This window comes from Nycticebus coucang, chromosome 10, assembly GCF_027406575.1.
Source record: "Nycticebus coucang isolate mNycCou1 chromosome 10, mNycCou1.pri, whole genome shotgun sequence".
NCBI lineage: Eukaryota > Metazoa > Chordata > Mammalia > Primates > Lorisidae > Nycticebus > Nycticebus coucang.
The window spans coordinates 106,431,247-106,456,560 of NC_069789.1; the positions used below are offsets into that span (position 1 = coordinate 106,431,247).

Genomic DNA, 25,314 nt, shown 5'->3' on the forward strand with positions numbered 1-25,314 from the left:
GTTTGAACATGTCACCTCCAGCATATGGGACTAGCGCCCTACCCCTTTGAGCCACAGGCACCGCCCCTCACAAATAATTTTTATTACCCCCAAAGGAAACGCTAATCCAGTGGTTCTCAACCTTCCTAATGCCGCGGCCATTAATACAGTTCCTATGGGTCGCAACCCACAAGTTGAGAACTGCTAATCCATCAGTACTCAATCCCCATTCTCTCTTCCACTAGCCCCTGACAACCACTAGTCTACTTTCTGTCACCATAGACTTTTTTTTTTTTCTTTTTGAGACAGAGTCTCCCTATGGTGCCCTGGGTAGAATACCATGGTGTCATAGCTCACAGCAACCTTAAACTCCTGGGATCAAGCAATCATCCTATCTCACCTGCCTGAGTAGCTGGGACTATAGGCACTTCACACCATGCCCAGCTAGTTTTTCTATTTTTGGTAGAGATGGGGTCTCACTTTGCTCAGGCTGATCTCGAAGTCTTGAGCTCTAGTGATCCTGTTGCCTGGGCTACCCAGAGTGCTAGGATTACAGGCATGAGTCACTGCACCTGGCTTGTGATCATAGACTTTTTAACCTTATTTAATTTTAAAATTATTTTTTTCCTGACCTACAGAAGCTATGCAATTTTTTTTTTTTTTTTTTTTTTTTAGACAGAGCCTCAAGCTGTCACCCTGGGTAGAGTGCCTTGGCATCACGGCTCACAGCAACCTCCAACTCCTGGGCTCAAGTGATTCTCCTGCCTCTGCCTCCCAAGTGGCTGGGACTACAGGTGCCGGCCACAATACTGGCTATTTTTTGGTTACAGCCGTCATTGTCGTTTGGAGGGCCCGGGCTGGATTCAAACCCACCAGCTCAGGTGCCTTAGCCGCTTGAGTCACAGGCGCTGAGCCTGTGTAATTTTTTAAATAGAGAAGTGGTCTCCTTAAATTGCCCGGGCTAGATCAAACTCTTGGTCTCAAGTGCTCCTCCCACCTTAGCCCCCCAAAGTGCTGGGATTACAGCTATAAGCCACTGCACCTGGCCTGACTTTTTAACCTTTTCATGTAGTTTTATGATGTAGAGAGATATGTACAGGGAGCACCTTAAGTAACCAGCTCTGATAGCAGAAAACAGAATGTCTCTGGCTCCAAGAAGGCCTTTATGACCCCTTTAGCCGTCATCCTGACTTTGCAGGTGAGATTTGCCTGCCTATTCATAGGAAACACATAGGATGTGCACTTGTCTGCCCGGCCTCTCCTCAGTGCATATTCATGTTGCCACGTGTGGGTTGGTTTCTTTCCTCCCTTGCTATGTAGTGTCTCACCATAGGAATACCCTCAGTTTGTTTACATGTTCTCTTAACTGCTTCTGGGTCTCCCTCCCACTTTTGCTGCTGCAGTGAGTAATGCCTTATATGGCTTTTGTCTAGATGTTTCTCTAATTGTAATGAGGAGCTAACAGAAGGTTTTAGCAGAAGGTAGCATGATCTGATTCCCATTTCAAGGGCTTCAGTTGCAGGTGGTGCCTGTGGCTCAAGGAGTAGGGCGCTGGTCCCATATGCCAGAGGTGGCGGGTTCAAACCCAGCCCCGGCCAAAAACCACACACACACACACAAAAAAAAAAAAAGGGCTTCAGTTGCGGAGTGGATGGATGGGAATGGGACAGAAAGCAGAAGACAAGACAAGCAGATCTTCTCAATTGCCCTTTTAAATCACTGTGGCCCTCCATTAGTATGTAGCTTTTGTAACACATCATTACAAACTTTGTGGCTTAAAACAAAAATTTATTCTTTCACAGTTCTCGTGGCCAGGAGGGGTGCTTCCTTGCTTCTTCCTGGGTTTGTGGATGCATCACTCCAATCTTTAAGGCCAGTGCCTTCAAATCTTTCTTTGTTCTGACTTCCTATCACTTTTGCTATGGACCGAGTTGTGTCCCTCTCAAATTCATATTTTGAAACCCTAACCCCCCATGTGGTGGTATTTGGAAAGGAAGCCTTGGTTTTTGTCTTTTTTTTTCTTTGCCTATAATGGAGTCTTTGTAAGGTAATTACAGTTAGATGAGGTTGTAAGAGTGGGTTTAGTCCCTTACAAAGAAGGGACACCAGAGAGTACTCCCCAAACCTCCCATTTCCAAGAAGCCAAAGAAGAGTCCTTAGAATGAAATTTACCTAGATTTTAGACACCCCCCCACTCCAGAACTGTGAGAAATAAATTTTTGTTGTTAAAGCCACTACTCATTTGAGCCACAGGCGCCATCCTCTGCCTCTCTCCTTCAACAACAATGCATATTGATTTACATTTAGGGCCCAACAAATAATTGAGAATAATCTCTGTCTTTCTTTCTTTTTTTTTTTGTAGAGACAGAGTTTCACTTTATGGCCCTCGGTAGAGTGCCGTGGCCTCACACAGCTCATACCGACCTCCAACTCCTGGGCTTAAGCGATTCTCCCGCCTCAGCCTCCGGAGTAGCTGGGACCACAGGTGCCTGCCACAACGCCCAGCTATTTTTTGGTAGCAGTTTGGCCGGGGCCGGGTTTGAACCCGTCACCCTCGGTATATGGGGCCGGCGCCTTACCGACTGAGCCACAGGCGCCGCCCTAATCTCTGTCTTTCAACATCTTTAGGTTCGGCGCCTATGGCTCAAGCAGCTAGGGCACCAGCCACATACACCTGAGCTGGCAGGTTCGAGTTCAGCCTCGGCCTGCCAAACGACAATGACGGCTGCAACCAATAGCCAGGTGTTGTGGCAAGTGCCTGTAGTCCCAGCTACTTGGGAGGCAGAGGCAGGAGAATCACTTGAGTCCAGGAGTTGGAGGTTGCTGTGAGCTGTGATGCCAATGACATTCTACCAAGGGCAACAACAACAACAAAAAAAGATTCTTAATCACCTTGACTCAAACTGTACAAAAGTGGTCGGTGTCTGTAGCTCAGTGGATGGGTAGGGTGCCGGCCACATGCACCCAGGCTGGCAGGTTTGAACCCGGCCTGGGCCAGCTAAAACAACAGTGACAACTCCAACAACAAAAAAAAAACAGCTGGGCAACTTGAGAGGCTAAGGCAAGAGAATCTATTAAGCCCAAGAGTTTGAGGTTGCTGTGAGCTGCGACACCACAGCACTTACTGAGGAAGACATAGTAAGACTCTGTCTCAAAGAAATAAAATAAAATAAAAACTGTACAAAAGTAATGCATGTAACCAAAATGTTTTCTGCCTGTCACAGCAGCTCACTCCTGTAATCCTAGCATTCTGGGAGGCCGAGGCAGGTAGATTGCTTAAGCTCACTGAGTTCAAGACCAGCCTGAGCAAAAGCAAGACCCTGTCTCTACTAAAACAGAAAAACTGTACCTCAGCGGCTAGGGCGCTGGCCACATACACTGGAGCTGGCGGATTCGAACTTGGCCTGGGCCTGCCAAACAACAATTACAAGCAAAAAAAAAAAAGCCAAGGTGGCTCCTGTGGCTCAAAGGAGTAGGGTACCAGCCCCATATACCAGAGGTGGAGGGTTCAAACCCAGCCTTGGCCAAAAGCTGCAAAAAAAAAAATATATATATGTATATATATAGGCAGGGTCCAGTGGCTCACGCCTGTAAGAAAGAAAAAAAATCCGAGCGTTGTGGCGGGTGACTGTAGTCCCAGCTACTTTGGAGGCTGAGGCAAGAGAATCTCTTAAGTCCAAGAGTTTGAGGTTGCTGTGAGGAGTGATGCCACAGCACTCTACTGAGGGCCACAAAGTGAAACTCTGTCTCAAAAAAAAGAAAAAAGTTTGGGTAGCACCTATAGCTCAGTGGGTAGGACACCAGCCACATACACCAAAGCTGCCAGTTTGAACCCAGTCTGGGCCAGCTAGAACAACAATGACAATTGCAACAACAACAAAAATAACCAGGCCTTGTGGCAGATGACTATAATTCCAGCTACTTGGGAGGCTGAGGCAACAAAAATGCTTAAGCCTAAGAGTTTGAGGTTGCTGTGAGCTATGATGCCACAGCCTCTACCCAGGGTGACAGCTTTAGATTCTGTCTCAAAAAAAAAAAATGGTTCAGGGTGGCGCCCGTGGCTCAGTGAGTAGGGTGCCGGCCCCATATACGGAGGGTGGCAGGTTCAAACCCAGTCCATGCTGAACTGCAACAAAAAAATAGCCAGGCGTTGTGGCAGGCGCCTGTGGTCCCAGCTTCTCAGGAGGCTGAGGCAAGAGAATCACCTAAGCCCAAGAGCTTGAGGTTGCTGTGAGCTGTGACGCCACAGCACTCTACTGAGGGCGATAAAGTCAGACTCTGTCTCTAAAAAAAAAAAAATGGTTCAGTGCCTGTAGCTCAGCAGCTAGAGTGCTAGCTACATACACCAGAGCTGGTGGGTTCAAACCCAGCCCAGGCCTGCCAAACAATGACAACAAAAAAAATTAAAAAAAATAGCCAGGCATTCGGCAGTGCCTGTGGCTCAAAGGGGTAGGGCGCTGGCCCCATATGCCGGAGGTGGTGGGTTCAAACCTAGCTCTGGCCAAAAACTGAAAAAACAAATAAATTAATTAATTAATAAAAAAAAAATAGCCAGGCACTGTGGCGGACACTTGTAGTCCCAGCTACTTGGGAGACTGAGACAAGAGAATCACTTAAGCCCAAGAGTTTGAGGTTGCTGTAAGCTGTGACGCCAGGGCACTCTCTGGAGGGCGACATAGTGAGACTCTGTCTCAAAAAAAAAAAAAAAAATTTATACCCCATAACATTCTGAAATAAATAAACAAACAATAGCAAATAAAAAGATCCTTAATCACAATTGCAAAAACTGTTTTTCCTAAGAAGGTAACACTTCCAGGCTCCAAGAATTAGGATGTATATGTCTTTGTCGCCATTTTTAGTTTACTACAGTCCCCATTTCACAGATAGGAAACCAGTTCCTGGATAGTGCAAGGGGTTATCCAGAGCTCCTCAGCCTGTATGAATCCTACCCAGTCCTGGATTCAGTGAGTGTTCTCACCCTTTCTGTCGACTGTCTTCCCAAAGGAACCTCCAGGAAGTTCAGGGAGTGGGGAGAGGACAGGAAATACCTGGAGCTCAGAGTCTAATCATTTTCCTTGCTGAGAGAGGATCCAGATTCCAGATCCAGGAGAAATAACTGATTCTAGGGCTCTTCAGGGAAAGTCAGGTGACCCCGAAACATCTCCTTACACTTTAAAATAAGAAGTGCCCAGTAACCATTTCTAATGGGGCGGCACCTGTGGCTCAGTGAGTAGGGCACCAACCCCATATACTGAGGGTGGTGGGTTCAAACCCAGCCTTGGCCAAACTGCAACAAATAAATAAATAAATAATAAAGTAGGTAAACCTATAGAAACAAAAATATATTTAAAAAAAAAAAAAAAAGAAGAAGTGCCCAAAGAAGAACATGGACAAATTGAAAGGACACAGAAGCCAAACTTAACAATACAACTCCAACAGAAGAATGGTGAATATGGGCGGGTGCTCACGCCTGTTATCTTAGCACTCTGGGAGGCTAAGGTGGGTGGATTGCCTGAGCTCACAGGTTCCAGATCAGCCTGAGCAAAAAGCAAGACCCCATCTCTACTAAACATAGAAAAAACTGAGGCAGGAGGATCGCTTTAGGCCAAGAGTTGGAGGTTGCTGTGAGCTATGACACCAAGGTACTATTCCCAGGGGGATAGCTTGAGACTCTGTCAGAAAAAAAAAGAACGGTGAATGCTATCCACTGACACATGGTAAATCCACATTATCCATGCGTTCTTAAGTGCTCTCAAAAAAAAGGAAAAGCCAGGCCAGGCACAGTGGCTCATGCCTATAATCCCAGCACTCTGGGAGGCCAAGGCCAGTGGATTGCCTGAGCTCACAGGTTAGAGACCAGCCTGAGCCAGTATGAGACCTCCTGTCTAAAAAACTAGCCAGGAGTTGTGGTAGATGCCTATAGTCCCAGCTACTCGGGAGGTCGAAACAAGAGAATCACTTGAGTCCAAGAATTTGAGCTAAGATGCCATGGCACTCTACTGAGGATGACAAAGTAAGACTTTGTCTCAGAAAAAAAAAACCAGAAAAATACACCCATCTGTCACCATATGATGCTGCTTTTAAGCCAGCCCCTTACTCTGAGAATTTAGAACCAATCCTGTCTTCCCAAGGGGAACTGTATTTCAGGCAAACACAAGGCCCTAGTTCTTGTTTACAGAACAATGTCTGCTAATGGTGGCTCATGCCTCTAATCCCACCACTTGGCAGGCTGAGGCAGGTGAATTGCCTGAGCTCAAAGGTTGGAGACCAGCCTGAATCAGAGAGAGTCCTTGTCTCTAAAAATAGTTGGCACAGTGACTCACACCTGTAATCCCAGCACTTGGGAGGCCGAGGCAGGTGGATTGCCTGAGCTCACAGGGTTGAGACTAGCCCTAGCAAGAACAAGAACCCGTGTCTAAAAAATAGCCAGGGACAGCACCTGTGGCTCAGTGAGTAAGGTGCCAGCCCCATATACCGAGGGTGGCGGGTTCAAACCCAGCCCAGGCCAAACTGCAACAAAAAAATAGGTGGGCGTTGTGGCAGGCACCTGTAGTCCCAGCTACTCAGGAAGCTGAGGAAAGAGAATCACCTAAGCCCAGGAGTTGGAGGTTGCTGTGAGCTGCGTGATGCCATGACACTCCACCGAGATCGACAAAGTGAGACTCTGTCTCTAAAAAAAAAAAATAATAATAATAAAATAAAAAATAGGGTGGTGTCTGTGGATCAGTGAGTAGGGTGCCAGCCCCATATACCCAGGGTGGCAGATTCGAATCCGGCCCCTGGCCAAACTGCAACAAAAAATACCCAGGTGTTGTGGCGGGTGCCTGTAGTCCCAGCTACTCGGGAGGCTGAGGCAAGAGAATTGCCTAAGCCCAGGAGTTGGAGGTTATTGTGAGCTGTGACGCCACGGCATTCTACCGAGGGCAATAAAGTGAGACTCTGTCTCAAAAATAAATAAATAAATAAATAAATAATAGCCTGGTGTTGTGGTGTGTGCCCGTAGTCCCAGCTACTCAAGAGGCTGAGGCAAAAGAATAGCTTGAGCCCAAGGGTTTGAAGTTCCTGTGAGCTATGACACCATAGCACTTTGCCGAGGGCCACAAAGTGAGACTCTGTCTCAAAAAAAAGTTAATAATTAACATTGCTACATGCTAGAATGTGAGAAACTTACTTTCCCAACTAGAGATAAAGCCCCGGTATAAGTCAGGACTATCTTCTTATGTTTATACTATATGTTATATGGAGGGTGTAGTGTCAGTGCAGTTCCTGGGAGCAACACGTGAGTGGGCAGGGGACTGAGATCCCTCCCAGCACTCATGCCATACATGTAAATTAGATTTCAATACAACTAATTGAAAAGGAGAGGGGGAGCGGCACCTGTGGCTCAGTGAGTGGGATGCCGGCCCCACATACCGTGGGTGGCAGGTTCAGACCCAGCCCTGGCCAAACTGCAACAAAAAATAGCCGGGCGTTGTGGCGGGCGCCTGTAGTCCCAGCTACTGGGGAGGCTGAGGCAAGAGAATCGCCTGAGCCCAAGAGCTGGAAGTTGCTGTGAGCTGTGATGCCACGACACTCTACCAAGGACGATAAAGTGAGACTCTGTCTCTACAAAAAAAAAAAAAAGAAAGAAAGAAAAAAAGAAAAGGAGAGGGGGAGGACAGCACCTGTGGCTCAGTGAGCAGGACGCTGGTCCCATTTACTGAGGGTGGCAGGTTCAAATCTGGCCCCGGCCAAACTGCAACAAAAAATAGCCTATAGTCCCAGCTACGTGGGAGGCTGAAGCAAGAGAATCACCTAAGCCCAAGACTTGGAGGTTGCTGTGAGCTGTGGGCCGGGCACAGTGGTTTATGCCTATAATACAAGCACTCTGGGAGGCCTAGGTGGTTGGATTGCCTGAACTTATGGGTTCCAGACCAGACTGAGCTAGAGTGAGAAGTTGTCTTTAAAAAGAAATAGCTGGGCATTGTGGGCGCCTATAGCCCCAGCTACTCTGTAGGCTGAAGCAAGAGAATCGCTGAGCCCAGGAGTTTGAAGTTGCTGTGAGCTATGACTCCACGACACTCTACCGAGGGTGACAAAGTGAGACTGTCTCAAAAAAAAGTTAATGTTGTGTTATGTGCATTGCACCTTACCTTTTGTTTGTTTGTTTTGAGACGAAGTCTTAGTTTGTCGCCCTCAGTACAGTGCTACAGCTCACAGCAACCTCAAACTCCTGGGCTCAAGCAATTCTCTTGCCTCAGCCTCCTGAGTAGCTGGGGCTACAAGCGCCCGCCATAATGCCCTGCTACTTTTTTTTTTTTTTTTTTTAGAAACAGAGTCTCACTTTGTCTCCTCAGTAGAATGTCGTTGTATCACAGCTCACAGCAACCTCCAGCTCTTGGGCTTAGGCAATTCTCTTGCCTAAGCCTCCCGAGTAGCTAGGACTACAGGCGCCCAAGATAACACCCGGCTATTTTTTTTGTTGTTGTTGCAGTTTGGCTGGGGCTGGGTTCTAACCTGCCACCCTCAGTATATGGGGCTGGCGCCCTACTCCCCGAGCCACAGGCACTGCCCTTATCCTTCTTGAGTTGTTTTCTCAGGCCGCAGTCCACAAGGCTGGTGGAACTGTCTTCCTATTTTACATATGAAAGCACATTAAACCTTTGCTCTCTTAAAATATTCCTCTTCCCCACCCCTCTTTGTTAAATACCTATCTGGATGCTGTTACATTTTGGCCTAGTTCCACCTATTGCTTCCACTACCTCATAGGCTCTACCAGGGCCTGGATTTGGGCTTTCCCTCAGGCCTCCTGTCTAAACTGCAGCCTCAGAGGCTTTTTTGGAGTGTAAAGGGGACCTTGCTATTACCCTTTCCCCTCTCCTGACTCCCATTTCCTCTCTGTACCATCAAAAGATCTCAACCCCCTACTGTGCTTGGTACCAGGACACATTTCTTCCTTCTTTCTTTCTCTCCTTCTTTCTTTTTTTTGTTTTTTGTTTTTAGAGACAGAGTCTCACTTTGTCACCCTTGGTAGAGTGCTTTAGCATCACAGCTCACAGCAACTTTCAGCTCTTGGTCTTAGGCGATTCTCTTGCCTCAGCCTCCCAAGTACCTGGAACTACAGGCGCCTGCCACAGCACCCAACTATTTTTTTGTTGCAGTTTGGCCTGGGCTGGGTTCAAACCTGCCACCCTCAGTATATGGGGCTGGCCCCCTACTCACTAAGCCACAGGTGCCATCCTCTTTTTTTTTTTTTTGAGACAGTCTCACTTATTAACCCTCGGTAGAGTGCCATGGCATCACAACTCACAGCAACCTCCAAATCCTTGGGCTTAGGCGATTCTCTTGCCTCAGCCTCCTGAGTAGCTGGGACTACAGGTGCCTGCCACAACGCCCAGCTATTTGTTTGTTGCAGTTTGGCCTGGGCTGGGTTTGAACTCGCCACCCTCGGTATATGGGGCTGGCACCTTACCCACTGAGCCACAGGCACCGCCCAAAACCAGATTTCTGTTTTGCAGTTTTTGGCCGGGGCTGGGTTTGAACCCATCACCTTTGGCATATGGGGCCAGCGCCCTACTCCGTTGAGCCACAGGCACTGCCTTTTTTTTTTTTTTTTTCTGAGACAGGGTCTAGCTCTGTCACACAGGCTAGAGTGCAGTGGTATGTCCACAGTTCATCTCAGCCTAGAACTCCTGGGCTCAAGGGATCCTCTTGCCTTAATCACCAGAACAGCTGATACCATAGCCCTGTGTCACCAAGTATAGCTTTTTTTTTTTTTTTTGAGACAGAGCCTCAAGCTGTCGCCCTGGGTAGAGTGCCATGGCATCACAACTCACAGCAACCTCCAACTCCTGGGCTCAATCGAGTTCCCTGCCTCCACCTCCCAAGTAGCTGGGACTACAGGCTCCAGCCACAACACCCGGCTATTTTTTGGTTGCAGCCCGTCATTGTTGTTTGGCGGGCCAGCCAGCTCAGGTGTATATGGCTGGCGCCTTAGCCGTTTGAGCTACAGGCGCCGAGCCAAGTATAGCCATTTGTTTTAATTTTTGTAGAGACAAAGTCTCACCTAGGCTAGTTTAGAACTACGGGGCTCAAGTGATCCTCCTTCCTCACCCTCTCAAAGTGCTGGGCTTACATCATTAGCCACCACACCCAGCCCCAGGAAGTAATTCTGGGGGCATGTGCTTAGTGTGTGCTCCCTGGGCTGGGCGGAAGCTCCTGACAGATTGAAGTGTGTGCCTATATCTTGGGATTTGCATCCCACACCTGGCACAGCCCAGATGTACTTGGTTGAGCTGGGTTTGTGGAAGGAGACCCAAGCATTAGGCTTTATTCCTAGACAGTGGCTGCCACAGAGGGAGACCCTGGATAAAAAGCTGGTCTGATAGTGAGGAGAAAGGGAGGTTAGACCCTGACTAAGCTGGAAGCAAGTGAGGGGCCTGGAAGAACTCCCTTTCCCCCCTTCATTTTGTCATCCTTGGTAGAGTTGTCTGGCATCATAGCTCACAGCAACCTCACAGCAAGAACAAACTCTTGGGCTCAAGCTATTCTCTTGCCTCAGCCTTTCGAGTAGCTGGGTTTGCAGGCACCCTCCACAACACCCAACTACTTTTATTTTTATTTATTTATTTATTTATTTTTTGAGACAGAGCCTCAAGCTGTCACCCTGGGTAGAGTGCTGTGGCATCACACCTCACAGCAACCTCCAACTCCTGGGCTCAAACGATTCTCCTGCCTCCGCCTCCCAAGTAGCTGGGACTACAGGCACCCGCCACAATGCCCGGCTATTTTTTGGTTGCAGCCGTCATTGTTGTTTGGAGGGCCCAGGCTGGATTTGAACCCGCCAGCCCTGATGTACGTGGCTGGCGCCTTAGGCACTTGAGCCACAGGCACCGAGCCCACCCAACTATTTTTAGAGATGGGGTCTTGCTCTTGCTCTGGCTAGTCTTGAACCTGTGAGCTCAGGCAATCCACTCACCTCTGCCTTTCAGAGTGCTAGGATTACAGGCGTGAGCCACCTCGCCCAGTCAAAGACCCCCTTGACGGGAGCCATCTGTCCACTGATCCATGCCATCTGAGGGGGTCCTGCAATAAATGTTTTCTCAAAGTCTGTGACTCTGGAGGCTGCAGTTGTCATCTCCCTTGGCTGCCTGAGATGGGTCAGGGTTTGGGTGTCTTCCTGCTATACCCATACTGGCCTCATGAGCCAGGTCCTCTACCCCCACCTCACATTTATCCTCCTGGCCTCATCCCTTGGAGCTGAGACCTCCTCTAAAGCCACCTGTGTCCTCTTCTTCCTACCCTGAATCTGTCCCTTTCTGTTGTTCCCTGATGAGGTCAGCACCATTATTGCTGGCTGGGTCTCCTGTCTTTGCTACACTACTAGGTTCAATGACTTCCTCATAGCTCTTTTTTTTTTTTTCTTCTGAGGCAGAGTCTCACTTTGGCATCCTGAGTAGAGTGCTGTGACATCATAACTCACAAGAACTTCAGACTCCGGGACTAAAGTGATCCTCTTGCCTCAGCCTCCCGAGTAGCTGGGACTACAGGTGCCTGCCATAAGGCCCAGCTGGTTTTTCTATTTTTTTAGTAAAGACAGAGTCTTGCTTTCTCTCAGGAGACCAGTTGGAGACCAGGTCTCCAACTCCTAAGCTCAAGTGATCCATCTGCCTGGGCCTCCCAGAGTGTTAGGATTACAGGCTTGAGCCACAATGCCTGGCCCCTCATAGCTATTTATTTATTTATTGAGACAGTCTCACTTTCTTGCCCCCTGTAGAGTGCTGTGAGGTCATAGCTCATAGCAACCTCAAACTCTTGGGCTCAAGAGATTCACTTGCCTCAGCCTCCCAAGTCGCTGGGACTACAGGCGCCCGCCATAACGCCTGGCTATTTTTTAGAGACAGGGACGGGGTGGGGTCTCACTCTTGCTCAGGCTGGTCTGGAACCTGTGAGCTCAAGCAATCCACCCACCTCAGCCTCCTTGCCTGACTGCCTCATGGCTTTTTTTTTATTTGAGACAGAGTCTCACTATGTCACCCTTGGTACAGTGCCATGACATCACAGCTCACAGCAACCTCAAACTCTTGGGCTCAAGCAATTCTCTGGCCTCAGCCTCCCAAGTAGCTGAGACTACAGGTGCTTGCCACAATGTCTGGCTAGTTTTTGGTCGTAGTTGTCGTTGTTGTTTGGCAGGATTCGAACCAGCCAGCTCCAGTGTATGTGGCTGGCACCTTATCTGCTGAGCTACAGACCTGAGACCTCCTTATAGCTCTTTATTTATTTATTATTATTAATATATATATATTTTTGAGACAGAGCTTCAAACTGTCGCCCTGACATCACATCTCACGACTGGCATCACAACTCACAGCAACCTCCAACTCCTGGGCTCAAGCGATTCTCCTGCCTCCGCCTCCCAAGTAGCTGGGTTATTAATATTTTTTTGAGACAGAGTCTAACTATGTCACCTTCGGTAGAGTGTCATGGTATCACAGCTCACAGCAACCGCAAATTCTTGGGCTTAAGCGATTCTCTTGCCTCAGTCTGTGGAGAGGCTGGGACTACAGGTGCCCACCACAATGACTGGCTATTTTTTTGTTGCAGTTGTTTAGCTGGCCGGGACCAGGTTCAAAACTGCCACCCTTGCTGCATGTGGCTGGCGCCATAACAACTGTGCTACGAGCGCTGAGCCTATTTTTATTTTTTTTGAGACAGAGTCTCACTATGTTGCCTTGGGTAGAGGTGTCATGGTATCACAGCTCACAGCAATCTTCCACTCTCTTGGGCTTCAGAGATTCTCTTGCTTCAGCCTCCCAAGTAGCTGGGACTACAGGCACCCACCACAACGCCCAGCTTTTTTTTTTTTTTTTTTTTTGAGACAGAGCCTCAAGCTGCCGCCCTGGGTAGAGTGCTGTAGCATCACAGCTCACAGCGACCTCCAACTCCTGGGCTCAAGCGATTCTTTTGCCTCTGCCTCCCAAGTAGCTAGGACTACAGGTGCCTGCCACAATGCCCGGCTATTTTTTGGTTGCAGCCGTCATTGTTGTTTGGTGGGCCCAGGCTGGATTTGAACCCACCAGTTCAGGTGTATGTGGCTGGCACCTTAGCTGCTTGAGCCACAGGTGCCGAGCTGCCCAGCTATTTTTGCTGTTGTTTTTGCAGTAGTTGTTTAGCTGGCCTGGTCCAGGCCTGAACCCGCCAGCCTTGGTGCATATGGCTGGCGCTGTAACCACTGTGCTACAAGCGCCAAGCCCCTCATAGCTCTTTAAATGTGCCAATTAAACACACCTTCCGGGCGGCACCTGTGGCTCAGTTGGTAAGGCGCCGGCCCCATATACGAAGGGTGGCGGGTTCAAACCCGGCCCCGGTGAACTGCAACAAAAAAAATAGCCGGGTGTTGTGGCGGGCACCTGTAGTCCCAGCTACTCGGGAGGCTGAGGCAAGAGAATCGCTTAAGCCCAGGAGTTGGAGGTTGCTGTGAGCTGTGTGATGCCATGGCACTCTACTGAGGGCCATAAAGTGAAACTCTGTCTCTACAAAAAAAAATAAATAAATAAAATAAACACACCTTTCACATGCTGTAATTCCACTTCTTAGTTTGACATTTCCTCACCTGCCTCACCCAAGGGAGGGCCACCTTCCCTCCTCAGAGCCCCAAAACAGATCTTTCCACCGGCTTTTATACTCTTCCCAAAACTCATCTGGGCCTGTTCTGGCCATGCATCTGGACTATTGGTTCCCTCTTTCACCCGCAAATCCCTGTGCTTGTAAGGATGGGGGAAGTGAGAGCTGCTCCCTCTGGAATGTGATCATGAAGGTGCCTGATAAGGGCAGTAAGGCAGAAAGAGGGAGTTGTGGGGCCCCGGCTGAACTGCAATCAAAAAATAGCAGGGCGTTATGGCAGGCGCCTGTAGTCCCAGCTACTCGGGAGGCTGAGGCAAGAGAATCGCTTAAGCCCAGGAGTTGGAGGTTGCTGTGAGCTGTGTGATGCCATGGCACTCTACGGAGGGCCATAAAGTGAGACTCTGTCTCTACAAAAAAAAAAAAAAAAAATCCAGAATCATCTGTTTTAAGGTTGACTGACAACCTTAATTACGTCTGCAAAGAACCTTACACCATATAGTGTAGTCTTAACTATGTACAGATGATATCATATTTACAGGTTCTGTGGATTTGGGCACAGAATCCTGGCAGGGGGCATTTTCGTTTTTTGTTTTTTTATTTTTTTTTTTATTTTTAAGGCCGGGGCTGGGTTTGAACCCGCCACCTCCGGCATATGGGACCGGCGCCCTACCCGCTGAGCCACAGGCGCCGCCCAGGCAGGGGGCATTTTCAGAATTCTACCTCCCTCATGCCAGATTGACCCACAATGTTCCAAAATCCTGCAATTCCACAGGGTCAAGCACAGTGGAGGTTCAGGGTAGGGTGAAGTGACTGTCTATTCCTATGTGTGTTGTAACAGCAGGTGCCAAGATAAAGGAACAGATGAACACCCACCCTCACAAACACTGTGACAGAAGTTGGGGGGCCTTTAGGGTCATGAAGGGCACAGGGAGGCTGATGGCATCTTAGCTGTGTGACAGGGTGCTACAGCCAGAGGGAACTGCACAAGTCAGCCTCATATTGGGTATAGCTAGGGGCCTGTGAGGCTGGAGAGGAATAAGCATCCACCAAGAGAGGAGAGGAGGCTGTTAAGTTCAGTGGGAACAGATCCAATTGGCTCAGCTGGTCATAGTGTGGGACTCAAGAGTTGGAAGAAAGACAACCTGGCATATACAGCAACTTGATCTCGAACAATATAGCTATCCAGCAACTTCCCTGAGTGACAGGCATCCTGATCTTATCTCCCTCTTGGAGGCTGAAAGCCCCATGTTGGCCCCCAAACCTGCTACATAAGGCATAGGGTCCACTGGGGCCCTGTGATCTGGCCTTGAGGTCCAGGCCCTTCTACCTCTCTCCAGCTGCAGTGGTACCTGCCCCAACAAAGTGGCCAAAGGGGTACCTGCAAGAGCATAACAGAAAGCCCTGCCAGCCCACCATCTAGTGGGCCAGGTTCATGGGTGCCTTAGACAGCCAGCCCCACTTCAGGGCTTTTGCAGACCAAGGCTGTTCTCTCTACATGGACAGTTCTTCTCACAGATTCCAACCCCCTCAGGTCTTCTGGTCTTCCATTTCTGGCTGATTGTGACCTCATCTCATCCCTACACTCCTTTTCTTTTCTTTTTTTTTGAGACAGAGCCTCAAGCTGTTGCCCTGGGTAGAGTGCTATGGCATCACAGCTCACAGCAACCTCCAACCCCTGGGCTCAAGCGAGTCTCCTGTCTCCGTCTCCCAAGTAGCTGGGACTACAGGCGTTGGCCACAACGCCCGGCTATTTTTTGGTTGCAGCCGTCATTGTTGTTTGGCGGCCCGGGCTGGTTTCGAACCCGCCAGCTCAGGTGTATGTGGCTGGCGCCTTAGCCGCTTGAGCCACCTTTTATTTATTTATTTTATTTTTTTGTTAAATCATAGCTGTGTACATTAGTGCAATTGCCTGTACCCATTCTAAGATGCACCATAGGAGCCACCTTTTCTTTTCTGACCTTTGACCTTGGTTGTGGCGCACAGGAGGCATTCGGTCCAATATCCACTAATTTATTTGTTCACTCCTTGCCTGGCGTAGGTGGGCCTGGTGGTCTGAGGGGCGGGGGGCACAGAGTAAGGCTGCCTCCACCTTGTGGGTGGGAGCCAGGGCCGCAGCGGGGCATCCCACTCATAGCCAGGAGTCTTGGAGCGATGCTACAGGGCTATGTCCAGCAGACCGGTGAAGAGACTTAAGCTCCAGCGAATGTTAGAGGAAGAAGGGCACTTCCCCGGGTCGAAGTGGTGTTTAAACCAATAAGGCGTGGTTGTGGCGCCTGTAGTCCCAGCTACTCGAGAGGCTGGGGCCGGAGGATCGCTTGAGCCCAGGAGTTCTGCAGTGAGCTATCACTGCGCCACTGCACTCTAGCCTGGGCGACAGAGAGACCCCCGTCTTCAAAAAGTAAAATAAAAAGGCCGGGTGCACTCTGGGAGGCCCAGGCGGGTGGAAAGCTTGAGCTCAGGAATTCGAGCCCAGCCTGAGCAAAAGTGAGACCTCACGTTTACTATAAATAAATACAAAATAAACCGGCCAAGACAGGTCGCCCTCCAGCATCGCGCGCCCCAAGAAAGACAGCAGGCCCCGCCCCCACTCTGGTCTCCAGGGCGACGCCGGAAGCATGCTATGGTCCATTCGTTTCTCGAGCCGCGGCAGCCGCAGCTTCTGAGACTTTGGTTCCGACTTTGAGGACAGCCGGAAGTACGGCCTGCTGAGACTGCAGCACCTGGTTGTCATAAAAATATGAGAAACGTGCACCAGTCTAGGGTTTCCCCCTGGGCATCAGCGGCGCACCGCTTCAGTTCCGCTGGCATCGCGGCCCGGAAGTGCAGCCTTGGTGTTGGCGACCAGAGGCAGCCGCGGCGTGGCCTGGTGCCTGAGGAGGACCCGGAGGTGGGGTCGGACGGGCATCCCCCGGCCGCAGGGCCGGCGGGGAAGCTGAGGCGTGCCAGGGGAGGTGCGCTCGCGCTAGGCTCTGGGCGCACACTGGGAACGCGAGAGGGCGCTGCGGGATCGGGGCACAGTTGCAGGCAAGGGTGGGAGCCGGGAAAGCTAAATTGGCGGGAGTGGAGTGGGTGCAGCTGTAACGGAACATACAGGGAGCTCTGGGCTCAGGCAGGGAGCGAACATTGGCGCAGAGTACCGGAGACGGGCCTCAGAGCAAAATCCATGGCTTGGGAGAAGGCGTGGCGGCGAATATCCTGCTCCAGATAATGGAGGGTGGGCCTCGGTGTCAGGTCTTGAAGGTGGTCCTTTGTCCTGTGGTAGCCAAGAAGGCCCTTAATCGGATTTTTGGACTGAGGAATCGGAGCCCGCCAGGGAGCAAGGTGGGGGCGGGTCGGAAAAGAAAGGGTTCAAGCCCTACGGGTTGATGCACAGGTCTCCGTCTCCATTGCCTAGACACAGATTTGAAGTCCTTCAGATGCTACATGAATTAAGATGGGGGACAGTACTGCTGGCAGAGGCAAGCCAAAAAGTCTTGGTTCATTTTAGAAATTTCTTTTTTTTTTTTATTTTGGCCAGGGCTAGGTTTGAACCCGCCACCTCTGGCATATGGGACCGGTGCCCTACTCCTTGAGCCACAGGCGCCGCCCCATTTTAGAAATTTCAATTAATTCATCGCCATAGAGGGCTCAGGGCGGGTGCAGGGTGGTGTGTGTCTGGATCAGTTAGGTCTGATCAGGCTCCCTCTGGCTGCCACGTGGGGAATATAACAGGAAGAGGGGGACGCGGAGGGGACGAGCAAAGTTACCTCATCAGTCCAAGAGCAGTAACCGGCACAGTGGAAGTGTGCAAAGTGGTCTAAGGGGTCATCTGTGGGGGATCCAAGAAAGGAAGGGGTCTGGCTAAAGCAAAGGAAGGCAGTTTGTGCATAAGGGGCCCTGAGGGGTTGGATCTGAGACCCCAGTAGAGCCAGAGGGTGTAGGGGCAGGACTAAGTGGAGCCCTACTCTGGGGTTGTGTGGCCCTAAGGGAGAGGCAGGCTGATGGAAAGTATATGGATATCAGGGTGCATCCTATGCCTCTATACCTCCTTAGACTGGAGGTGTGGTGGTGGAACCTGGGAGCAAGTATCCCACCCCTTGTTTGGTAGAAGGGAAAACAGGCTGAATGACCAAGGGGTCAGCTGACTTGATGTGTGTAGTAGCAGAGCGTCTCAGATGTTGTGAGTCCCCTGGGACTACCCCTCTCCTCTTTCTGGCGCCTAAGTATGGGCAGTGCTCTGATTAGGCAGCCACAGGTTCTTAAGAAGGGTCCTGTTTTAATAGCCGGGCGTTGTGGCGGGCGCCTGTAGTCCCAGCTACTCAGGAGGCTGAGGCAAGAGAATTGCTTAAGCCCAGGAGTTGGAGGTTGCTGTGAGCTGTGTGAGGCCACGGCACTCTACCGAGGGCTATAAAGTGAGACTCTGCCTCTACAAAAAAAAAAAAGAAGGGTCCTGTTTTCTCTTGTAATCTACCTTTCTGTGCCACATGGACACTCTGGGTTCCACAGGTCCCAATGAGATTGCAAGAAGCTGGGACTGCAGGAGAATCTCCTTGCTGGCTGGGCTGGAGTCTCCCATGGGGCATTTGCCAGAGTAATTCCAACCTTCAGCCTTCTGTGCCCAAGCATATCCTGAATTACTCTGCCCAGGAGGCAGGTGGTGCCACCCCACTTCCTGGGAAGACCTCCATGTACAGTAGTTAATGTAACCTAGTTCTGAGGCAGCAATCCTGGATGTGTAGGAGGGCACCTTAGATTGGGGAGTGTGGCTAAGGGTGACCAAAAATGAGCTTTGAGATAGGGTGGAGGAGTCAAAGTTAGCTGGGTGGAGAGCACAGTCTACTCTGGGTGAGGCATGTTAGCCAGTTAGGATTGGGGAAGGGTGTCTCTGGCCTCTTCTACACAGGATTGCCCCTTGGAGGGGGACGTAGAGAGGCTTAAGGTTAGTAGAGGTAGGGGAAGTGTGGGTGAGCCAAGATAGGGGAGGCCAAGCCCTGAACCTTCCCTGAGGGAGTGAGAGGGCAGACCTTCTGTATCTCCAGTCCTTTCCTAGGAGTGTGGAAGGATCTGTAGAGGTGGAGGACCCTGAAGAAATCCTGGGGACAGTATGGTGGGAGGAAGCGTTAGCGTGTCCTGTGTTGGGAATGGGACTGTAAAGAGCTGCTGGGGGGCAGCGCCTGTGGCTCAAGGAGTAGGGCGCTGGCCCCATATACTGGAGGTGGTGGGTTCAAACCTGGCCCCAGCCAAAAAAAAAACTGTAAAATAAATAAATAAATACATAAAGTTTCCTTTAAAAAAAGAGCTGCTGGGAAGGAATGGGGTCGGTGAGGTCTGAGGGTATGATGCGCTATTGGGCCCTGCCCTGTGATAAGGGGTGAAGGGACAGGGACACTGGGGCAGAGGAAGGTCCTCAGCTGACCTCTCCCGCCCTCCTTTCATTCCGTGCAGATGGCGGCTGCGGAGGCGGTGCACCACATACACCTGCAGAACTTCTCTCGCTCACTGCTGGAGACCCTTAATGGGCAGAGGCTGGGGGGGCACTTCTGCGACGTGACTGTGCGCATCCGCGAGGCTTCGCTGCGCGCACACCGCTGCGTGCTAGCTGCTGGCTCGCCCTTTTTCCAGGACAAGCTGCTGCTGGGTCATTCTGAGATCCGCGTGCCGCCGGTGGTACCCGCGCAGACTGTGCGCCAGCTGGTTGAGTTCCTCTACAGCGGCTCACTGGTAGTGGCGCAAGGCGAAGCGCTGCAGGTGCTCACAGCTGCGTCGGTGCTTCGCATCCAAACAGTTATTGACGAGTGCACGCAGATTATCGCGCGTGCTCGCGCCCCGAGCACTTCAGCACCCGCGCCCCTGCCTGCGCCGGTGCCTCCACCTCTGGCGCCAGCCCAACTGCGGCACCGCTTGCGCCACTTGTTAGCTGCGCGCCCTCCGGGGCACTCCAGCGCCGCGCATAGCCGCAAGCAGCGCCAGCCCGCACGTCTGCAGCTACCTACATCTCTGGCGCCAGCCAAGGCCGAAGGACCTGACGCCGATCCTGCACTGCCATCGGCCTCTGACGACCGAGGCGACGATGAGGACGAGGAGACAGATGATGACACTGACGGTGAGGACGGCGAAGGCGGTGGCCCGGGTGAGGGCCAGGCTCCCCCTTCCTTCCCAGACTGTGCGGCGGGCTTCCTTACTGCTGCTGCTGACAGCGCTTGTGAGGACCCCCCTGCGCCCGCCGGCCTTGCTGACTATGGCGGTGTTGGCAGGGACTTCCTTCGGGGAGCTACAGCAGCTGAAGATGTGTTCCCCGACAGCTATGTATCTGCTTGGCACGATGAGGACGGTGCTGGCGCTGAAGGCTGTGCTTCTGAGACTCCTGTCCCGCCTGACTGCGTCCTAGCCGGACCCCGCCCGCCCGGAGTGAAGACCCCTGGGCCACCTGTCTCGCTTTTTCCTTTTCACCTGGGCGCTCCCGCCCCACCTCCTCCTGCGCCATCCGGGCCAGCCACTGCGCCCCCACCTGCCTTCTACCCTGCGCTCCAGCCGGATGCAGCCCCCACCTCTCAGCTGGGTGAAGCCCCAGCCCCCTCTGCCGCTCCTGCGACAACCCCCTCAACCACCCCAGCACGTGCCCCAGGTGCAGAGCCGCCGGCCTATGAGTGTAGCCACTGCCACAAGACGTTCAGCTCACGGAAAAACTACACTAAGCACATGTTCATCCACTCGGGTGAGCCAGGGTGAGAGGCATCAATCCCTCTTTCTGAGATTCAAACCCAAGGGGGAATTGGGCATAGGGGACAGGGTTTGCTTTTTGGTAACTCCATGGGGCCTAGAAATTGAGCCTGCAACCCAAGTACAAGACATGTAGGGGTGGGGAAGCTTCCCAGAGGTGGAGCAGGGATCCTGCTCTCTGCCTTTACAAAGCTTTCAGTGGAGACTTGGCAGGGGTGCCCTGGTCAGGTTGGAGAACTGTGTTCTGGACAGCCTCCTGCTTCTCTCTGGATGCTAGCAGTCTGGTTATGGGCTGGCAGGAAGGGAGGGTTAGCTAGCTTAGGGGGTGTAAAGCTGGTAGAGAGGTTGCCAATGAGGTCCTAAGGAGCCCTTTGAGACTGGGGCAAGAGGAGGAAGATATGGTTGCAGTGTGAGGACCCCACAGCCACAGATGGAGGAAGGGGCTTCTGAAGGCTCTGAGGTTTCCTTAGACCTTGGACATGTCAGAGAGGCAGCTGTGCAGATCTATGAGAGTGGTACAGAGTGGGAGGTGTGCTGGGAAATGTGTGTATATGGAGAGAGGGCTGAGGTGGTGTGTGCCACAGGAGGAGGATGGGGGTGCTCTCTGGAGGCTCAGGTGGAGGATAGGGATATGGAAAGCAGAGGCCTGCAGGCATTGTCTGGAAAAGTAAACATTTGGCTGGAAGGCCATGGTGGGAGTGAGTGTGTGTAAGGAATGTCTGTAGAGGCAGGAACTTTGGGTTTGACTCTGAATGGAAGGGAAGCCATTGGTGTTCTAAGCTGGGGAATGACTGAGATGTCACTTTGTTATTTTATTTATTTTATTTTTTTTAGAGGCAGAGTCTCACTTTGTCGCCCTGGGTAGAGTGCCATGGTGTCACATCTCACAGCAACCTCCAGCTCTTGGGCTTAGGCGATTGTCTTGCCTCAGCCTCCCGAGTAGCTGGGACTACAGACGCCCGCCACAATGCCCGGCTATTTTTTTGTTGCAGTTTGACCAGGGCTGGGTTTGAACCTGCCACCCTTGGTATATGGGGCTGGCACCCTACTCACTGAGCCACAGGCACCGCCCCTGAGATGTCACTTTAAAATGTCCTTCCAGGGCAGCGCCTGTGGCTCAGTGAGTAGGGTGCCTGCCCCATATACTGAGGGTGGTGGGTTTGAACCCAGCCCTAGCCAAACTGCAACAACAACAAAAAAATAGCTGGGCATTGTGGCGAGCACCTTTAGTCTCAGCTACTTGTGAGGCTGAGGCAAGAGAGAATCACCTAAGCCCAAGAGCTGGAGGTTGCTGAGAGCTGTGACGCCACTGCACTCTACCGGGGGAGACAAAATGAGACTCTGTCTCTAAAAAATAAATAAAATAAAAGGTCCTTCCTGCTGCCTTGGGGAGGATGGGCAGAAGCTAGGGACCTGGGAGTAAGGGAAGCTGGGTAATTGGCCAACAAGAGGCTGCCAGAGGTTCCAAGGCAGTACTGGCTGTGTAGGAAGTGTCTGACTCCTGCCACTGGGATAGGTATTTTGTTAACCCCTGATGGCTCTAGGGGCAGACATAGCCTGCCTCTTCTCCTCCAACCCAGGGTGAGGAGGGCAGCCAGCTGGGTGCTGTCACCCCAGGAACATTATAGTGACCCAGTGGGTGGGGGTGCAGGACAACTGGGCTTCCACCAGGAAGGTGGCAGAGTGCCCATGTTTCTCATTGTGAAAAGGTACCAGGCCTTGGGCAGTGCCCATAGCTCAGTGGGTAGGGTGCCAGCCACATACACTAGGGCTGGCAGGTTCAACTTGGCCTGGGCCTGCAACAACAATAAAAAATAGCTGAGTGTTGTGGTGGGTGCCTGTAGTTGTAGCTACTTGGGAGGCTGAGGCAAGAGAATCTCTTAAGCCCAAGAGTCTGAGGTTGCCGTGAGCTGTGATGCTATGGCACTCTACCCAGGGCAACAGCTTGAGACTGTGGCTCCAAAAAAAAAAAAAAAGGTACTGGGTTAGAGTGTCCCCAAAATAGTGGCTGGTATTCTGAGAGTTAGTTCTATGGGCATAGGGGCAGTGGAGGCCAGGCTTGAGTGTCTCCCTTTGCCAGGTGCAGTAGGGGTTGAGGGGGAGGGTCCCTAGAGGTGGGGAGAGACTGAGTGGGCAGTCTAGATGGGCAACAGATGTCCCAGATGAGCAGGGTTCCCTTCTGGGAAGGTATCTGCTAGATTTAGCCAGGCATGAGTGGGAGAGACATACCTGGGCATGTGTTCCAGGGTCCCTATGGGGCAAGAAAGCCCTCATGTGAGTGGAGGTAAAGGGGTGGTCCTGGAGGGGAGATCCCATAGTGAGGGGAGGGATCTCTGACAGGTAAGGAATCCCAGAGAGATGGTTCAGGAGAGGAGGGGGGTGGAGCCCCAGCCAAGTGGAGAGCTGGATGATCTGACATGGGTTCACGGCATACCCTGTTGTCCGCAGGGGAGAAGCCACACCAGTGCGCCGTGTGCTGGCGATCCTTCTCGCTGCGCGACTACCTGCTCAAGCATATGGTTACGCACACCGGTGTGCGCGCCTTCCAGTGCGCTATCTGCGCCAAGCGCTTCACGCAGAAGAGCTCGCTCAACGTGCACATGCGCACGCACCGGCCTGAGCGTGCGCCCTGTCCCGCCTGCGGCAAGGTCTTCTCCCACCGTGGTTTGCTGGAGCGCCACCTCTCCTCACACCCTGCGCCCTGATTGGGGCCCGGGTCGGGCCGGCCTCTCCCACTGTGGGAGCAACCCCACCACATACTCCTGAGCTCAGGCCCTCCCTCTGTCCTCACCCCTTTCTGTGTAATGGGACCCAGTCCACCTTACTCCACCCTGTACTTCGACCTTCTAGGTGGTGCTGGGCTGTGTCTGGTTGGAGACCCGACCACCTCTGATAACTGGACCATTTCCAGCCTGAACCGGCTCTCCCCTTGGAGCCAGGCCCTGTGTTCCTGCCTGTGCCCACGGCTTGTAACCTGCCCGCTCCTGGGGGATGGGGTAGGGAGGGGGGAAAGAGGGGTGTCCTGGGGCCATGCCCCTTTCCCGGTGTTAGGCTGCAAAAGGTCCCCTACCCAGAGCTAGTCCTCCTTCAGGGGGCGCTTGAGGAGGCTCAGGTGCACCTGTGATAGAATGGGGCTGGGCCTTGCGACTCTTGATCTGTAATAAAGTACCATTGGCCGTGGGGCCTAAACCACAAAGCTGCATGCACCTGTACCAGGGCATGCTTCTCTTTATAGGTGGGCTGTGGGTGTCCTCGCTCAGAGTATTGGTCCTTGGGCAGCACCCTGGCTGGTCCCCAGGCTCTCATGGGCAGAGACAGCATGACCCATTTTTGCCATCCCAGGTTTCTGTTCTGGAGGGCTAGGGTGGGCAGCATATATAACTGGCACTTGGTTGTTTTGGAGCCCTCCATCCCGTGGGGAAGGCGATAGGCTCATCTGAAGTGGGTCTTAGAGTGGAAGGCCACATGTGGAAATCTGTCATGTGGTCACACTGCTGTCTGTCTTTATCTACAATATAGATTTCGAGGCCCCTCAGATCTTTCAGCCAAATTCTAAGGGCCTTTTAGACTTAAGGTTTCCACTTCCCCTTTCTGATGGGTATGATGGTTGAGCACTTTATTTCTGGGGACATAAGGGGGTCTCTGGGGCAAGGCTGCCCTGCAGGTAGATGAGCCAGGTATACCTGCTTTGGCTGCCTGGGGCCAAATTCCAGGGTGCAGGGCAAGTGCTGAGAATAGGCAGGAAACAGCCACTGCTCAAACCCTTGGGCTGACCACTGGGCAGATGGAGATGGTGTCCCATAGTCAATTGCCAGTGTAACAGGACCCAACATCCAGTGTGGAGAGGTGGCCACTCTCCTTTACTTCTCCCACCTCCTGCATGTTGGTGGCTCCTGGCCAGGGCAGCCAGTCTTAAGGATTGGAGCCTGTGAAAGGCCATACCCCAGCCCAATTTTCCATACTCCTAGGCCAGTGGTGGCTTCTCTGTGATTTTTTTTTTTTTTTTTTTTTGAGGCAGAGTCTCACTTTGTCACTGTCAGTTGAGTACTGTGGCATATTAGCTCACAGCAACCTCAAACTCTTGGGTTCAAGTGATCCTCTTGCATCAACCTCCCAAGTAGCTGGGACTACAGGTGCCCACCACAACACCCAGCTATTTTTAGCAATGAGGTCTTGCTCTGGCTCAGGCTGGTCTCAAACCTGTGAGCTCAGGCAATCCACCCTCCCCAGCCTCCCAAGTGCTGGGATTACAGGCATCTGATGACCCTTTGTGATTACCCCCCAGAGGTGAGAGGCTGAGGTTTTCATGGTCGAACCAGGTACAACACGTGCAGAGTTCATTCTCCTGAACCCAAGCACTCTGTCCTCGTTCATCTAGGGTGGGGCAGAGAGTTAAAGCAGGCACTTGGGTGGGATTCAGAGCTGGGTTTAAATTCAGACAATGCAAATGTTAACTTGCTGTGTACCATGGCAGGAGGTTATGTTCCCTTGGGTCACTTTTGGATCTGACAGTGAGGTGTGGCATGACATGTTTGGAGGCAGGTCCACATTATCTTGTTGCTTTTATTTTTGGCCTGATTGGAATGTTCCCCAAGACCAGGGATTTCTGCCGGTCTCCCAAGAGTGCCTGGTGCACAACAAGCTTCAAAAGTGAGGGAAGGGAGGCAGATGTCAGCCCTGGAGGGAGAACTTGTTAAGCAGCCAGCAGGACAGAGCCTGGCAATGTATGCCTGAGGGGCAGAGATGTGGGAGTCCAAAAGCCAGTGGCAGAGCAGAGGGGGATAGACCCTGGTGGAGGGAGCTTATGGCCAGGCACAGGGGCTCATGCTGTAATCCCAGCATTCTGGGAAGCCAAGGCAGGTGGCTTGCCTGAGCTCAGGAGTTTGAGACCAGCCTGAGAAGAGCGAGACCTCTGTCTCTGCTAAAAATAGAAAAATTAGCTGGGCATAGTGGTGGGCACCTGTAATCCCAGCTACTTGTGAGGCTGAGGCTGGAAAATTGCCTGAACCCAGGATTTTGAGGTTGCTGTGAGCT

The 25,314-nt window shown here is 51.8% G+C and overlaps 1 protein-coding gene across 8 annotated transcripts; it reads left to right on the forward strand.

The window, feature by feature from the left end:
* Positions 1 to 16,357: 16,357 nt before the first annotated feature.
* Positions 16,358 to 25,272, forward strand: ZBTB45 (zinc finger and BTB domain containing 45). 8 transcript variants are annotated; one of them, XM_053607306.1, is made up of 3 exons: positions 16,358 to 16,468; positions 19,006 to 20,275; positions 22,729 to 25,272. In XM_053607306.1, the coding sequence occupies exons 2-3, from the start codon at positions 19,006 to 19,008 to the stop codon at positions 22,983 to 22,985; spliced, it is 1,527 nt and encodes a 508-aa protein (XP_053463281.1). In that variant the 5' UTR covers positions 16,358 to 16,468; the 3' UTR covers positions 22,986 to 25,272. The 8 variants fall into 8 exon arrangements, with proteins under 8 accessions (XP_053463281.1, XP_053463282.1, XP_053463280.1 ...); XM_053607307.1 differs by having other exon boundaries at positions 16,424 to 16,611; XM_053607305.1 differs by having other exon boundaries at positions 16,424 to 16,605.
* The last annotated feature ends 42 nt before the right edge of the window (positions 25,273 to 25,314 follow it).

What these genes read in the sequence shown, in the direction of transcription:
- ZBTB45 (XM_053607301.1), top strand. Translation starts at nt 16,789, where the DNA reads ATGGAGGGTGGGCCTCGGTGTCAGGTCTTGAAGGTGGTCCTTTGTCCT. An exon ending in GGAGCCCGCCAGGGAGCAAG is followed by an intron (nt 16,903 to 19,005) that starts GTGGGGGCGGGT and finishes CATTCCGTGCAG; the next exon opens with ATGGCGGCTGCGGAGGCGGT. An exon ending in GCACATGTTCATCCACTCGG is followed by an intron (nt 20,276 to 22,728) that starts GTGAGCCAGGGT and finishes TGTTGTCCGCAG; the next exon opens with GGGAGAAGCCACACCAGTGC.